Genomic DNA, 16,315 nt, shown 5'->3' with positions numbered 1-16,315 from the left:
AAGGTCCTACCCTCTCTGTTGCATCACTTGGAAGATGTTCACATTTCTGCACTTTTTCAGGATCTCAGGCTCACAATCTGAATCACTATCTCTAAGATGTAACACAAGCTCTCCAAAGCCCCCAAAGATGGGTTCCTTCTGTGTACGTCCTGTCCATGCACACAAAAATGTTTGTGTGGGGGGAGTGTCAGCATGAAAGGGATTGCTGAATAAGCTGTTTTTCTTCAAAACACTCATAATTACTTGAAGCCAAGCATAGTCTGCTGCTCTTCTAGTCCTGGATTGGGCAGTCTGATAACTGACAGTCTTGAGCTCCTCAGTTTCTAGTCTCTCTCCTTCTGTTTCAATAAGAGTTTGTTATGGAAGAACCTTGCTCTCTCAGGCTTTGCACAACATCCTTGGTCCCATCCCAAAATAAATCAATTTCTGATTGACAACACTAATGAAAATACAGCAGGAATTTGGTAGAGGGGGAGGTACCAAGCAGAAAACTGCATTTTTAGGGGTTTAGGTTTTAATTACATTTTTGCAATTTAGACTTATAGGTATAAAGCTTCTGCAAAACAAGCCTGCCTTTTCTCCTGCTTTGTCTGCAAGGGGCTATTGGGTCTGCTAAGGCTGGATCTGCTGTCCCAAACAGTCCTGGCTGAATCTCCTGGTGGAGCAGATCTTGCCGCCTGGAAAGCTGGTGGGCAGCTCTCCTGCTGCAAAATGCATGCATTTCTCTGCTGCTCTCCTTTGGTCCGGGGAGCTGCAGACTTTTTCTCCTCTTATGTAATGGTCTGCTGGTGTCTTTGCTTGGAAAACCTCTTTTTTTGTTGTTTTTTTTGCTTTTTTTTTTTCCTCATCTGGAGTGTCAGGACCGCTGTCCTGCTCCTCTTGGGTAGGACAGGGAGCTGCTGGCCAGGGAGGAAGAGGTGTCAGGTTGTCGGGTAGAAGAAGGGAGCAGTTCACTCTCCTTCCCCCGCCTTGCCCCAAGCCCTTCTCGTACTCACTCTCGCCCTTGTAGGAGCACAGGGCAACTCCCCCTGGGAGACCTCGGGCTGTAAATGAGAGAAAGGAGAGAGGTGACAATTTTGGGCTGATCGCTTTGCCTGGAGTGCTGCGTGTGTCCCCCCCGCCATCAAAACCCACAGCGCGGCTGGGGCAGGGCTGGGTGCGGCGGGATGGGGCAGGGCTGGGTGCGGCGGGATGCAGCAGCCGTGGGACCGGGGGCACGGAGAGCGGAGCTCGGAGGATGCTGCTGCTGTTGAGAAAGCGCTTCCCAAAGTCTCCGGACAAAGCTCTCCCTCCTTCGGCAGCCGGCAGGGAGCGGGGGAGCCCAGGGCAGCCCCACGGCTGCGGCCAGGGGTTGGGGGGGGGAGGCGAGGGAGGGGCACGATGGGGTCGGTGGGATGTTAAAATGCAGCATCATCCTCCCGCCCCAGCAAATTCCCCGTGTGTGTAGAGGGCGGAGGGAGGATAGCGAGCAGCGGTGCTTTGCAGGGAAGGGGAGCCGGGGGGGAGGCTGCTGGCGTTGGCTGCACCGCCCCGGAGAAGCGGTGCCCGCCGCGGGGCTGCGCGGAGCGGCCGCGGGCGCGGAGCGGGCACTGCAGAGCCGGCAGCGCTCCCGGTGCAACGCCTGAGCCTCGTCGGAGAAAGGGGGGCACCCGGGCGGGGGGGGGGGCGGGAGTGAGGGGGGAGGAGAGAGGGGAAAAAAAAAAAAAAGAAAAAAAAAAGGCAAGGACCCCCCCTCCTCCTCCCTCCTCTGCCCTGTCCCTTCCACCCCCGACACACACACACACACACCCCATTGATCAATATTTGGCTGTCTTGCTGCAACTTGCTGCAGTCTTTTAAAGGAGTAGTAGAGAGAGAGGGAGAGAGAAAGGGAAACTGACAGGAAGGGGTAAGGAGCTACACATGTCACATGTGCTTTCTAAGACGGCCAGGAGCATCTGCAGGCTGGATCTGGTGGAGGATGCTGCGGCAGGTGATACACAGAGGGCTCCAGTCGTTTTTCTACAAGCTGGGTTTATTCGTGAGCAGGCATCCGGTGTTTTTCCTGACTGTGCCCGCAGTCCTGACCATCATCTTCGGCTTCAGCCTGCTCAACCGCTTCCAGCCTGACACTGACCTGGAGAGCCTGGTAGCCCCCAGCCACAGCCTGGCCAAGATCGAGAGGAGCTTAGCCAGCAGCCTTTTCTCCCTCGATCAATCCAAAAGCCAGCTGTATTCGGACTTGCACACCCCGGGGAGGTATGGCAGGGTGATTCTCCTCTCCAAACCCGGAGGCAATATTTTGCATCAGGCTGATGTGATCCTGCAGATCCACCGAGCCGTGCTGGAAATGAAGGTGAACTACAAAGGCTATAATTATACTTTTTCCCATCTGTGTGTGTTGAGAAATCAGGATAAGAAATGCGTGCTGGATGATATTATTTCAGTGCTAGAGGATCTGAGGCAGGCTGCCCTCTCCAATAAGACAACAGCCAGGGTGCAAGTGAGCTATCCCAACACTAAATTGAAGGTATGCTCTTACTGCATGCTTTTGCCAATTAAAGAGGCAGCACTTCATTTCTTGTCCTAAACAGCAAAGAGAAATATAATCATATCTATCTCTATATATCTAAATGTGTGTGATCTGGGCTTTCCACGGGAAGCAGTTGAAACTGGTGCCTTGCGATTGTTCTGTATGAGGAGGGAGGGTGGGGGGACCGTATGCTAACGCACCAGGAGGAGCAGGGAGTGGAGAACAGCCTTGGGACTGGGAGACCTTGCAATGCCTTGAAGGGTTAATCCATCGGGGAAAAGGGACAGGAGGTCGGTGAGGGGTTGAGAGCTGGGCTCGCTGTCACCTTTTCTACCTCCACTGCTGTGGTGGGATAATTTATCCTTAATATGGCCAGAAAAGGCTTTCCTCAAATGCACAGTGAGTTCCTGTATCTCCCTGCCTCTGCGAGTGCCATACGAGCAGTAGGAGGTTTGGGTCAGAAGTGATTTCAAGTGTCCTGCCTTCTTTTCTTTACCTGCATACAAAGAAGGGGAAGGGAGGTGGAATTTTTTCTCTCTGTGTGAAAATAATTATCTCTGCGGCTGATGGATGGGCTGGAGTTTTGGGACAGATCTCATCAGCTAGAGGCTTCCAGCAAAGGGGAAACCAGGTAAAAGGTGAAAGAAGTTTAAGTCCTTCCAATTGAAAGAGTAAACAACTTGGCATAAATGATCTCGGGAATATTTCCCTGGCACACAGGCACCCATCTGCTCTCCCTCTCACCTGGAGCAGTCCAGTTCACCAGGACTAACCTGCTATGAGCAAATAAGGTGCAAAGTTGGCAGGTGGCTGCTCAGAGAAGTTTCTGTGAATTACAGTACATCTGCATGCTCTCTCAGGCATTGCACCAGGGGCAGAATTTATTTAACAGAGTGTAACAAACTCCCCAGCACACCAGTTACTCATGGCTCAGGTCATAAGGAAGAGGATATGGTCCTTCTTGTAAACCAGAGAGGCTCTTTGGGGTTACCTGTCTCCCTTTTTTTTCAAAGAGGTCCTCAGAGATGAGGAAGGTAGTGCTTTTGTAAGTGCTTGCCAGATCCTGAAATTATTGTTTGTTTCTTACTGTTCAATTTACCAGGAAGAAACAAAAAAAAAAGTAAAGCCAGTTCATGCCCCAAAAACTGAAGCAGGGACATTGATTTTATTAAGGGTTTTTTTGCTTCAGTAAAAGGGCCGGGACAGTTGGGATTTGGTTCCATTCCCCTAGATGTTACAGCAATTGCTTTGTGCAGAGTTGTGGCTATTTGAGTTGCATGTGTGGAAATGAAAAGGTGTCCTTGCTGCTGCTGCTAAGTCCTGAGTTCAAAGAGTGCTCAGAAACATGAGTTATTCTGGATTAAATATCCCTGAACAAATTTTATCTTTAAGTTCACTATGAAGACAATCCTGCTATTGCAGAATTAAAGTGCTTTCTTTCCATTTTGCTTATTTTTAAAGTGAAGATCAAGCTAGTTTGGTGGAGAACACTGATAATCCAGACTAACGTCATTATAAACCAGCTTTATGCAGAAATAGTCATTCTACTCTCTCAATCCAGATTTTCTTGCGTAGAGGAACCCAAAGTGAGCTTGGCAAAACTAGGATGGGGTCACTTGCAATGTTTTTTTTTTCTCTAGGAGAGTGCCTACAGCTCCTTCTTTTTTAGAGATAAAAGGAAAGGAAAAAATAACATGGTCTGGACTAGCAATTTATTGGTATTGAAGTGATTGGTAGATAATTCACACAGAGAAAGACTTTCCCAAAGCATTGGTGTCTGGATCCAAATAGCATCCCTACACCTCCAATCCCCCAAGAAGTTGTTGCGTATCATCCTTAGGATAAAGGAATAAATGCCCTTAAGCATCTAGGTTTAAAGTCGGACAGAGCAGGCAGATATCTACCCACTCCTCAGTGAAGGGAGGTAAAGCCACCAAAATCTGTGACTGATCTTTAGAGAAAGCTGATGATTGCAGCCCATTTCTATGGATAAGGAGAGTCCCTGGTGTTGCTGAGAAAAAGAAACACACTTTGCCGTGGTTTTTCTCTTTCTGGTACAGTAAGGACTCTGTTGTGGAACCATGGTCAGCCCTTAACCTGGGACTGGCTTTCAGCTATGGCGTGTCCTCAGAGACTCACTTCCTCTGGTCTCTTTGACTGCAGCTGCTGGGAATAAATTACTACTTTGTATAGGTTAATTCGTTAGGCGAGCTTCCTCTCTGTCATCTCTGTTATCCCGTCTACCAAACTACAGGGTTAGGAAGTTGTGAGTGAACATCTCTTGCGCTCCTTCAAGACATAGCCAAAATATTGATTTAATCTACGGTCCCAGGCTATTTACCGACCTCCCTCTCTCTGCATCTCTGAGCACAGGCTGTAGAAATCAGGGTTTGCGTTCCTTGTTTTGGGATGCCTAGTTGTGTTTAACCAGAAATGGAACAGTGGATCAGGCTCTGGATGTTCAGCAAAGGGAACAATCCAAGTGGCTGTAGGTATGAAGTTTTTAATTTCTTTTTACTTGAGTCGTGACATGAAAGAGAAGTTGTGGATGGACCTCATGGGAATGCAAAAAAGAGGGCCAAATCGACCTGCCATTATTCAGTGTGGACCAGCTTTCATTACACTCACAGGTCCATATCCTGGGGAGCTTTCTCAGCGAAACTTTCCCGCACCATAAGGACCCACCGGGATCTGATAGGATACATTACTTGGTTAATACTGGTAGATTTTACTCTGTCTTGTTCATTTAATAACGTCCTCAGATTGAACAAAATTCTTCTAAGAACAATACGGTGGGTTTACAAACTGTGAAGGTGTCCCAATTGTGTTAGCCTGCAGCTGGAATGGGTCAAGTGCCGACCTGTACTGGTTTGGGAACCACAATTACAATGTTGAGCTGTTTCAACCCCCTCTTCTGCTCTATCTGGGAGCTGCAAAAGCATCTCGTAGATTGTTTTTTTGGTTTTGTTTTTTCTCTCAAGCCTTGTGCGTTCCCCTCATTTTGTCCCTCTTTCTGTCTCCTGCCGGAGCCCAAATCGATCCGTTTCTCCCAGGTGAGGGTGGCTGGAAGCTGGCTGTGGGTGACCTCATGCCAGGTCTCTCACGGGAGCTTTGCGGGAGCCATATGAGCAAGTTTCAGCAAACTGTTCTGGGTTTGAAACAGCTGTTATTGGGCTGCAAGATCTAATGGAACTGCTTAGTTTTCCTAAGAAAATCTGGCTGTGAAGGGCAATGATTGTTTAACTGTTACTTGCTATAGTGTTGGAAGACCTTATATCCTTGAACACATTTGTCTTCATTGCCCCCTGTGAGCTGGGAACTCTTGGTCTCTCCATTCACCAGAGGGACAGAGAGATGGCACTTACATCCAGCATGCAGACTGCAGTGTGGTTTCAAATGCCTGGGTTTAAAATCCGCTCTGACAACACAGGAGTCATTGTAGTCAAGTTTACTCTTCTGAAAGGCCAGGTGAACCCGGTTGTACAAAGCTGTCTGCTCCCATTGCTTTGGGGACACTCTCTAGCCCGTTCGCAGTCACTGCTACGCTACGCTGCAGTCTGCAGCCCAGCCAGAAGAGTCACTTGCCCAAGGTCATGCAGACAGACCATGGTGGAGCAGGAAAACGAAGCTGGATGTATGAAGTCTTGATGAAGACTTTTGAGATATGTCCTGGAGCAAGGCTGCTTGTGCTTTCCAGCCCATGGCACAAACCAGATGTTCCTGTCCTCGGGGTCTGGATTGTGCCCTAACCACACAGACTTTCAAGTGTACACTAAGCTCTGACCCTTGGACATCAAACTGTTAAATCGTAAGTTTTAACAAATCCCAGCATCATTTTAGTCAATTAAGGCTTCCAGGGTAGTGCCTGGGCATGGCTTGGGAGTTAACATGGGAAAAGGGTGCATTCCTGGTTGGTACATCTACTTCATTCTGGGGATCTATGTATCTTCTTGGATATGTTGTGCCTCAGCCCCCAGGGCCAGAATATGGTGTGAGGCACATTTTATTTATTGGTATAGACAGAATTTTTGATTACATGGGGATTACTTCTTGTGTACTATCAGATGTGAGGAAGGAGATTGGTTTATGACCCTGATTGCCCAATAACCCCAACAAATTTGCTGTCCTTATCAGGAAAAAAAAGAAAAAAAAAAACAGTACAAAGAATGAAAATTATTTCTGAGCACAGTCGTTACCCAAAGGAAAAAAAAAATGAAAGCATTTTTTCAGGTGTTCCATCTTTACTGTTTCTTTTCATGTTTATTTGCTAGTTTGTCAGAGAAAGCATAACAACTTAGAACTTATCTCTCTGAGATCAGAATGAATATGACAATTGCTGGTTGAAAGGAGCCTTTGTAAGCAGGTTGCTTTTTGTAAATCTGCCTTCAATTAATTATCAGTCATTTATGAACAGTAGGCTAAACAGCAGCCAGTAAAACAGACATCTCTATTACCACGTTTGTGATAAGCACATCAGCTGGATATTGAATCCTTTATTGCTTAAGTGGAAAAGTTACTTGCTTTCACTTAGCAGCTTGAAACCTGTAATCGCGGACTTGCCACTGGCCAGATTCTCAATTTTTCTCACGCTGACAGTTGTACTTTTAAATAAGTCTTTCTCTGCTTGCATTCATGGAGTCTTTCCCACCGTTCTAAGATTAATTCCTTCTTACGTGACCCTGAGGCACCGACGACCTCCATGGGACAGAGAGGATATAAAACCAGAGCCCACTTACATCAAAGCAGAATCTGCATATCAATAATATCCACTAACTGATTATTCCTTCAGTAAAGTCGGTTCACGTATAAGATTACTCTGGCTCCAAATACCAGATGCTTCCTCGGAGACAATTGTGGCTCTATACATATTTGTGATAGCACCCATCCCAATTGGAGCCTGTGGCTCAGGATCCTATGAAGTGCTCTGTGGCTGGCAAAAGTTGCTGAGTCAAAGCAAAGTAATGATAAATGAGCAGGGAGAAGATCAGAAGAGGAAGGATGGAGGCTGCAGGTAGTTTTCATCTCATCCTTTCAAATCAAGACAGGATTGGGCAGGAGTAGCTGCTCAGTAGCATGAAAGCAAGACAGAAAGTGTTTGAAGGCAAATAGCCTCTTCTGGCTGACAGGCTGGGAAATCTATTTAAAGAAAAAGAAAAAAAAACTCTCTTGGTCTTCCAACTGTGTTTCCATACTGTTTGACAGGATTAGGAAGGGCTACCTCACCCACCTCACCTGGAGGGTCTGGCGGAGCTGGTATCTGCAGTGGGTGAGCTGTGCCCTTGCTGGGAGGTGTCCCTGCAGCTCTCAGCTCTTGGGGACATGATCAGACAGCCTGCCTGCTTCTCATGGGCAAGAAATGAAACATTTCCTTGCATTTTTAGGAAAATTCCCCACTCCTTCCTCTGCTTAGCACATTAGGAACAGTTTCTTTCTCAGTTGTGCTAGACCAGGTGTTAAGACAACCCTCTTGCCCAAAAGGAAGGCCAGACTATGAACCCTGACTGTATCAGGGACATGCAACAAGGTTAACCTGTACCAGGACAAGCTGCCCCCATATAAGCAAAGAGCAGAAAGACAGCAGAAACCTATCAAAGCAAGGATGGGGTTTAGGGTGTTCTTTTTGAATTGCTGTTCTTCAGTTATGAACTTAACTTTCCTTGCCTCTGGGGTGAATTCTACCTCCGCTCCACCAGGCTGTAGGCGAGAGGTTGGTTGGGTGTGAAGCTCATTCCTTCCCATTGAGCAGTTGATGGCAGTGGCCCTGCAGAAGACCACAAAGAAAATATTCTCCGTTGACCTCTGAGATGACCTTGGTCAGCTGCTTCATGCCTTTCCCTCCCAGCTATTGTGGTCTTCAGTTTTGTCAGTGCTTGCAGGGAGACATGGCCTTTTATGCAGTGCCAGGCCTTCTGGAGACCTTGCTGTGAGGTGAATAATAATAAAGAAGCAATTGGAAGTTTGTTTGGGTAGAGAGAAAAGGAAGATGCAATTGCCAGCCCCTTGAGTTAGTAATGACTGCTCATCACTGTGTATCTGGGATGGATGTCAACCACTTGCCAAAGGTAGAAAGTGCAGTAGCACTTTACCGTCTTCCTACAATACTTACGTCTCTGTAGACAGAAAAAAAATATTTCCTTTACTAATTTTTCAGCTAACTCTTTGCAGTGTTTCTATACTGACATAATGTCTTCTAATCTCAACCATCCCTATGCCTTTCCAAAATGTCTTCGGAGCCCTTTACTGTACTGACTGTGTGAGCTACTGGAGGGCTCTGAACTTCTCCCTCTGGGTTTACGATGTATGGGTATTCTTGTAACAAGATATTCAGAAACTGCCATGCTAACAAGGCAAGAGAACACAGTTGACAAGCCCTAGTAAAGAAGATTTGTCATCTTCCCAGCCAGAGAAAGATGCTTTAAAGGAGAGGAGAGGAAAGGAGAAGAGAGGAGATCTTTAAACCAGCGTTAAAAGATTAAATATATGTTCTGCAGTAGAAGTGGGAGGAAGTTTGTAAGGAGAAAATTAGATTAATAAATATGTTTTTAAAAGTTCCTAAATTATTTAATGTCGGTACACATATTACATATACATATCTTTCTTAGTCGGTTAACCATGATGTAGGTAAGGTTGTGCTAGACATTTTGAAAACAGTAATCTAAGAACACAACCCGTATTAAGCCTTTTAAGACATTAAGAGATAAAAGACCCCTATGCAGAGCTCTGGACAGTTGTTATTACAGAAGTCACGGTGAAGTAACCTGCTGATTGGTTTTCTAAGAAGAGGGAATTGAGTTATTACAATCATGATCTCACATTTCAACAGAAAGCTTTTCATTTATGCAGACCGCACATCCCTTGCACACTCCTAGTGCAAACAGTGAGACATGCTGTGCGTGACCAGGACTTGAGCTGAAAAGCAGCTTTAAATACTGATGAAACGAAGTCTTCAACAATGTAGAAAAGCAAGTGCTGTGTGTAGTGAAGAGGAGGAGGCAATGGGAGGCAGAAAGGGCAAGCTGTAAATTCTTTTATACCTCTATTTCTCACTACATTTGTCCTGTTCTCTGTCTTCCTACCTACTGAGGTGCAAGATGCTCATGTGGAGAACAGAGAACAAAGGAAGTTCTTGGTGGTGGGGCTGTGAAGCATCCTACAAAGGGAAGGAGCAGTGCAGAGATGATCACGTGCAGTAGTACATGTCATTGCCTCAGCCCTGGATTCGCTGGGTGTGAATTAGTCTCACTTTTACAGTGGTTAGGCTATCTGGGAGCAGGAGTTTTGAATTAAGTGCTTGGAGATCTTTGATGACCCTAGCAAGTGGGTTCTGGTGGCAGTGGGAGGATTTCCAGCTTAAAAGAATTACTGTGGAAAACTGGGAAAAAATTGTTAGTGGGCAGCTCTGGTATGGCAAAGAGATTTTTCTGCAGCTTTTTCTTTTCCTTAACCCTGCTCACATGTTGACAGGTAGTTCCTGCACAATGTCAGTTCTGCTTGCCCAGCAGCAGCTGAGACATCAGACAGCCCTCCCACAGCCCTGAGTTGGCCAGATCAGGTTTTCTCCCTCGTTCTGCATTCCGACACCAAGCATGCCTTCCCCCAGTCCACTCTTGCTGGCCAACTGGTACTGCAGCCAGGGAGCTGCTGGGAGGACCACACGTTGTGAGACCGGCATGTCACTACCCAGCTAATATTGCAGAAAGGTTTTGGTCTGATAATGATCTATAACTCAGATGGAAAAAGTCAGTCAGAACAACAGCTGTACAGTGTTTCCTTAATACATATGATGGTAAATGTTTTGGCATCTCCCAGATAAATTTTTCATTAAAAATACCAATTTTACAAGCCCCATCTTGCCTACCTGTCCTGTGCCTTTGAAGGCAACGCCACATTGCAGAAACTTTAAGTATAATGTAGCCCATATCGCAGGATATGTAAATTTGCTTTAAAGATCAAGCTCCTAATGGGCCAGACAGCCACAATTAATTTTCTTGTGCAGTCGGTGGGACACTTGGGAGGTGCCATTGAATACCTCCACACCTAAACACCTAACGTTTCCCCTTGCAATATATAAGGAACATAAGCATCACCTATAGGACCAAGTTAGGTACCTAAGCAAGCCAGAAAACTTGCCCTTGCATAAGGCAGGGTCTTGCTTTTTTTACACCTTGCATAATTGTTTCTAGCAGCGTTACACTAGTGTTGTCAGTCTGATGGGGAGGTGTTATTCTTACCACATATATGGTGTGGTTTTGCACATCTCAACAGCTTCATAGAGGGTGCTACGATTCAGAGGTGGCCATGGAGGGCTTTGCTGCTTCTGTGCTAAACCGCTCATTTACCTGTGCTAAATCACACAATTACCTGTGCTGCAGGTAGGGTGCACCCATAAAATTTCAGCTGAATCTTTTTCTGTCAGAAATTACAGTATTCTTGAAATCAAAAGCATCTGTGAAACAATGTCTGCCTTGCCCTTAATTTTTGTCTTGGAGGAAGAAAAGAGAAGAGCAGCTACCCATAGTTTCATTTTGACATGACCCTAACAAAATCCTTCTGTTTTGCTGTGTTGAAATGGTTCTTTGAAAGTATTCTTTCAAAAATATTTTGCTCTCACATTATACTATAGATTAGAAAATAAAGGAGAAAAAAAAAGTTACTTTAAAAGGAAATGTTTTCCCATATTGAAACCTTGGGGAAGGAGAGGTCACTCTGGTTGGAAAATAGCCGAGAAATGAAGTGACCCCACCAGCTCTGCCTGGCAGGAGGACACAGCCCAGTCCCTGTGGACACGAATGTGTCCCCAACAGGCTCTCGTTAATGCCATTTTTCACTGGAGGCTGACTGTATGGATGGGGCAAGTGATCCTCACTTCCAGTTTTCCAAGCAGGTTTAGTTTGTAAAACAATTTACAGTTCATTAAGAAGAAAGATGCTGTTAACAGTACTTCATTATGCAACACAATCTCTTGTTTGATGGGGCCTGTCACTTAACTATAAATCACCCTTTTCCTAACCATTTTCCAGGATGGTTTCTTAGAGTAGATCTTGATTCATTAATTAAACACATTAACAAATTCAGTGCTGAGCAGATGCAACATGGAAAAATTCATGTGCATTTTTCTCCTTAAAATCCACACTTCTGTTTGCTCATTTTCTTTATTCCTGTTTCACGTAGACTTTTGGATAAACATGATAAAGTAAATTCTCTTCAGAAATGGCTGGAAAGTATGGTAATAAATGCTCTACCAGTGGTATCTCTTTGTTAACTAACATTATTTTTTCTGTCCATAACTGGTTCGCTACCTGCATATAAAAAACACTGGTCACCCAGTTGATGCAAAACAGATTTATCATTGTTAATTGCACAGAAAGTTGAGACACCAGCAGAGAAACTTGAATGTTTCTGAACATTTACAAATGTCTCTTTCTTTCCCCATGCTTCAAGATTAGCACAGGTATTAGGCTTTAGGTGTATACCCAAAAAATATATTTTGCAAGCTTGCCAAGGTTAAGAGCTCTCCTGCTCTCATTAAGTATTTCATGATGTTCCATTTTTGAGAAGAATTTGATTTTAAATAAAATGTGTGGGTTTGGTTTTTTTTTTTTTGGTCTCCTAAAAGAATAAATCTTGTGTCCTTACAACTTTTACCATCTTCTTGCCTCTAGTGTAAGATTTTGAAGGTGGGACAAAGGAGAGGACATCCTTGAAGAAAAAAAAAAATGTGTTATATAAATACCAAATACTGTAATTGTGTATTTTCAGTGGTCTTTTCATCAGAATATTCACCTCAAAAGGAAAGTTAAAGCAGGTCATTTGTCACTACTTAACAGATCTGAACAACACTTCTTTAGGAATGATTCTGATACCTTTTCTGTGTGGAAAACCCAATTACTCTTTGAAGTAGCAAAAATGACAAGGAAAAATAAAGGCAGAATAGGACATTTTTTTCACTTCCTTTACAGTAGTTAAATAAAGGTAACCAGGATACAGAACAGCCCAGAATGAAACTCAAAGAAACTCAAGTGCATCCTGAAATGACAGGGCCAGTTTGAACTGGGTCTTTCCTGTAGTCTTTTCATGAGAATACTGTGGACAGAAAGGACATTTCAGATGCTGCTTTGTGAAGGAGTAGTTTGGGGTGTCAGATGGTGATTTTGGTGCAGGACCACATATTCAAGAATTGATATTCTGCTGCAACTCAGATCTTTCTCTCCCTTACATTGATTTTCCTGTCATAAAGGAGCGCTGTGGTGGAGCTAGAGAAATTCAGTCAAAGAGCTGTTGGTGTTTTGTGAGCAATCTCATCTCTTTTCTGTGTTACATCAAGAGGTCAAAGACATAAAATGTTTATAAGGTCAGTCTAGCCCACTCCCTGGCCTGTGCAAGATTACGAGGAAATCCTAATATAAAAATTAACTCAATTGGCTTGGATTGGAAATCAGTCATGTGGGTTGGAAGCTGGCTGAAAGACTGTAAATGAAGAATCATGATAAATGACAATGTAACAAGTTTACGGAAGGTACCTTGCAGGGTATCTGGAGAATTTGTGTTAGGTCTGGTCTCATCTAACATCTCTATTAATTATCGGGAAATAGTATTGAATTGCACAGGAATGAAATTCACAGATAATATTAGACAAGGAGGAGATTTCAGCAACACTTGAGTCAGAGAATTTACGCAGACAGAACGGAAGCAGTTAGAAACCCAAACAGAAAAAAAAAAAAAAAAAAAATTCTGAAGAGTTTTGGTTGCATTCTGGTCCCCAAAGGGCAATCTAAGGTCCTTCCTTGAAACATATTCCTGGGAGCTGAGTTTTGCAAATGTCAAATTGAAGATGCAGTGTTTAAATTATAGGACCAAGGTCAAAGACAAAGTTGCTGTTAAAGTTGGGATTTTGCAAACCCCAAAGAGAGGGCACTTAGTTTTATTTCTGACTCTGATACTGCTTTGTAAGTATGGACATTTTGCTATTTGGTGTTGTCCTTCATTCTTCACCTTCTTGCAGATCAAGTTCCGCAGGACAAAGAGAGCTCCATATGTTGAGTTTGAACCGTGCTTTGGAGGCTGTAGATAATGTGTTAAATAAACAGTGAAGCCTTGATAGATTATTGCTTTGCTTTGGTCCTTTCGTTATCTTCCTAGAATGGAATCAGTCTTCTTCTGGAGTTTTGTGCTGACTGTGTGGATTTTGGATGGGTTAACCTTGAAGTTGTTTTGCCATGTTGTGCATCATCTGATTGTTCCCCAGCACTTCAAATTTGAATAGCCTCATACTCCTAAAGTCACAAATTGGCTCCATTTTGTACCTGTTTAATTTTGTCATTCTTTAGTTATATTCTGGTTGTGCCAGGGAAAGGTTCTTGTAGCAGACAGTTAAAACTCGAGTAGGAATAAAAAATATTCAGCTGGATCATTTCTAATATTTTTTGTCCAACTTGAGTGTGATGACAGACCAAATCAGGAACAGGCCGCTGATGTTTGTGAAATGGATTGTTGAGTCAGGCCATTTCTTCTCATCTCCTTAACAAATGTCCACAATGTCAGGCCATTTGCTGCAGCAGATGGTACCTGGTCTGGTCTGCAGAGCCAGGCTGTGACCCTGCCCTGCTGCTGAGGGCCCATGATGCAGAAGTTTGTGGGTCCTCATGCAGAAAGTCATGAGGGTAAAATCCAAAAAAGACCAAAGATGGGATATTTTTTTTCTAATTTGAACTCTTTTGTGTTTGGCATCTAATCTAGACTGGCCCCAGTGTGCAATCAGAGGAGAGAAGGGTGAACCTCCAGAAGCAATGCATTTCACTTTTTCTAAACAACCACATTAGGTGAGGATGAATTAATCCCTCAGAGACATCATGGGCAAGAGGAAGAATGTTCAGATTATGCATTCGCCTTTCAACTGGTTAAAATTAGGTGACCTGAATCCCACCATACTTTCATTTCAAATCACCAAAAGAAAAAAAATCCATGAAATTTTCATAAGCATGGGAATATACTACTTTTAAAGATCTTTATAGCAAAACCTTATGTCAGATGAAGTGTTTCTGAATAACCTAGAGTATAATCTGCATTTGCACTGATGTCAGAAAAAACTTCCCAGAATAATTTCATGGGAAAAATCACAGCTTCTTCTCAAGTTCATTGCAGCTTTGCCTCACACCTAAACTTTGGCAGGGTTTCGAAAGATTCTTTTTGGAAATTATTATTAGACTGTTGCAATAGAACTAAAATACATTAATCTGAAGGAATTAAATGGGATTAAATGCCATCCTCCTGCAAAACAGATTGTAAGATATTGGCCCTTTGTTGAAGCAGGGAGACTAAAATTTTGCAGAGTATACGGAAAACAAATGCTGAGGTTCTATCATCTGGAAGTGCTTTACCAACTCATTACTCTTTGGCTTACTTTATTGGAATTTTCCCCTAAATATTTATTTGCTTGAAATCCAAAGGTGGCTAGATACCACAATGTCCCAGCATCTGCAGCACTTCTGTTTTAAAATTAGAAGTAAAATCCTTTCTGTTCTGGCAGAGCCAGAACCTTTCCAAATAGGTTATACTAATATGAATTGACAAACCACTTTTCACTCCAGGGGACTTTGAACAGCCTTTAGAAAACCACGAAAACCAAAAACCACCACCACCACCACCACCAAAACCCCATGTATTACATTAAAGTAACGGTAAAATGTCTATCTGGGGAAAAATGTTTTGGTATCTTGCAGGGAAACATCTCAGATAAGATGGAAAGGTGGTTGTTGTCATTATTGTTATTATTGTTTGCAATGAATATACTCTATTTCTTCAGAAGTGCTAATACACAGTAACTAAATATTCATTTTATTTGATATCTTGAACTCATTCTTAATAATAGCACCACATTAACGTGTACATCTAGGAACACATATAGCCTATATTTAAGCATTTAATGAAAGTGTTTAAATTAGGGTTTGGGACATCGCAGGCTTTAGGAGGATTAAAAACCCAAAGAATTATATTCAGTCCATTTAAGATCAAAATTGCCCCCTAGGGCTGCCCTGTTTTTCTCTTCTTCTTGAGCAGGCAGCCTGGGAGTCCTGGTATTTCTAACCTGGCAAGTCTGGTTATGCAGGGCCTCAGAGTCTAAATCCTGACTTTTCATGTTTTGGGTCCTGTTCTGGCTGGAGAGGCACATCCAAATCAGAAACTCTGCTTGAAGTTAATAGGAACTGTGTACTTGCACAAAAGGAAAAATACTCAGCTGTGAAATACAGCCACCTTGGGGATGAAGCCATTGAGGTGTTGCACAGCTGACACCACCACTGGACTATGGGCTTTGAGCACAGCAATTAAAGAAACCCTGAGCCAGCTGGCAACAAGGAGGGGATTAATTTTTTTTTATTTATTTTTTTGCTACCCATTGAGTTTGCATAAACCTGGGTCAGTTTTCCGATCCAGTTCACCACATGCTACAGGAACTGCTGCTCCCCAAACTTGGCAGGGAGGAGGTGCAGGCTCAAGAAGGAGAGGGAAGGGGCTCCTCTTTTGGCAGCATCACGAGTTCGTACTCTGAAATACAGAGACTAATGAAACTCAGGCATCAGATGGGAAGAGCTTTGGAGCATAGGAAGCTTCTCTAGCTGTATGTTTACACAGCACCTTGTGTAGTGGGGTCCCGGGCCATGCCCGAACCTCACTGGTGACCAGTGATAATGGTCTGAACTGAGACCTCTGCATCTGCTGTATCTCATAGCATCATAGAATTAGAATGATGGAATGTCCTGAGTTGGAAGAGACCCACAAGGATCCAACTCCTGTCCCTGCACAGGA

The 16,315-nt window shown here is 43.9% G+C and overlaps 1 protein-coding gene across 2 annotated transcripts in view; it reads left to right on the top strand.

Moving 5' to 3' along the window:
* The first annotated feature begins 1,909 nt into the window (after window positions 1-1,909).
* The window catches only part of PTCHD4 (patched domain containing 4), an 84,734-nt gene continuing 70,328 nt past the window's right edge, over window positions 1,910-16,315 (top strand). Inside the window, exon 1 of one of the 2 annotated variants that reach the window (XM_065632459.1) lies at window positions 1,910-2,335. In XM_065632459.1, coding sequence (XP_065488531.1) covers window positions 1,910-2,335 — 426 coding nt within the window. Of the gene's footprint in view, window positions 2,510-16,315 lie in introns of both variants that reach the window. The other variant, XM_065632458.1, reaches the window with a different exon arrangement.

Source organism: Caloenas nicobarica, chromosome 3 (genome assembly GCF_036013445.1).
Source record: "Caloenas nicobarica isolate bCalNic1 chromosome 3, bCalNic1.hap1, whole genome shotgun sequence".
In the NCBI taxonomy this organism is placed as follows: Eukaryota; Metazoa; Chordata; class Aves; order Columbiformes; family Columbidae; genus Caloenas; species Caloenas nicobarica.
Note: the sequence above shows the minus strand (reverse complement) of the source record. Positions and strands in the feature narration are given on the sequence as shown.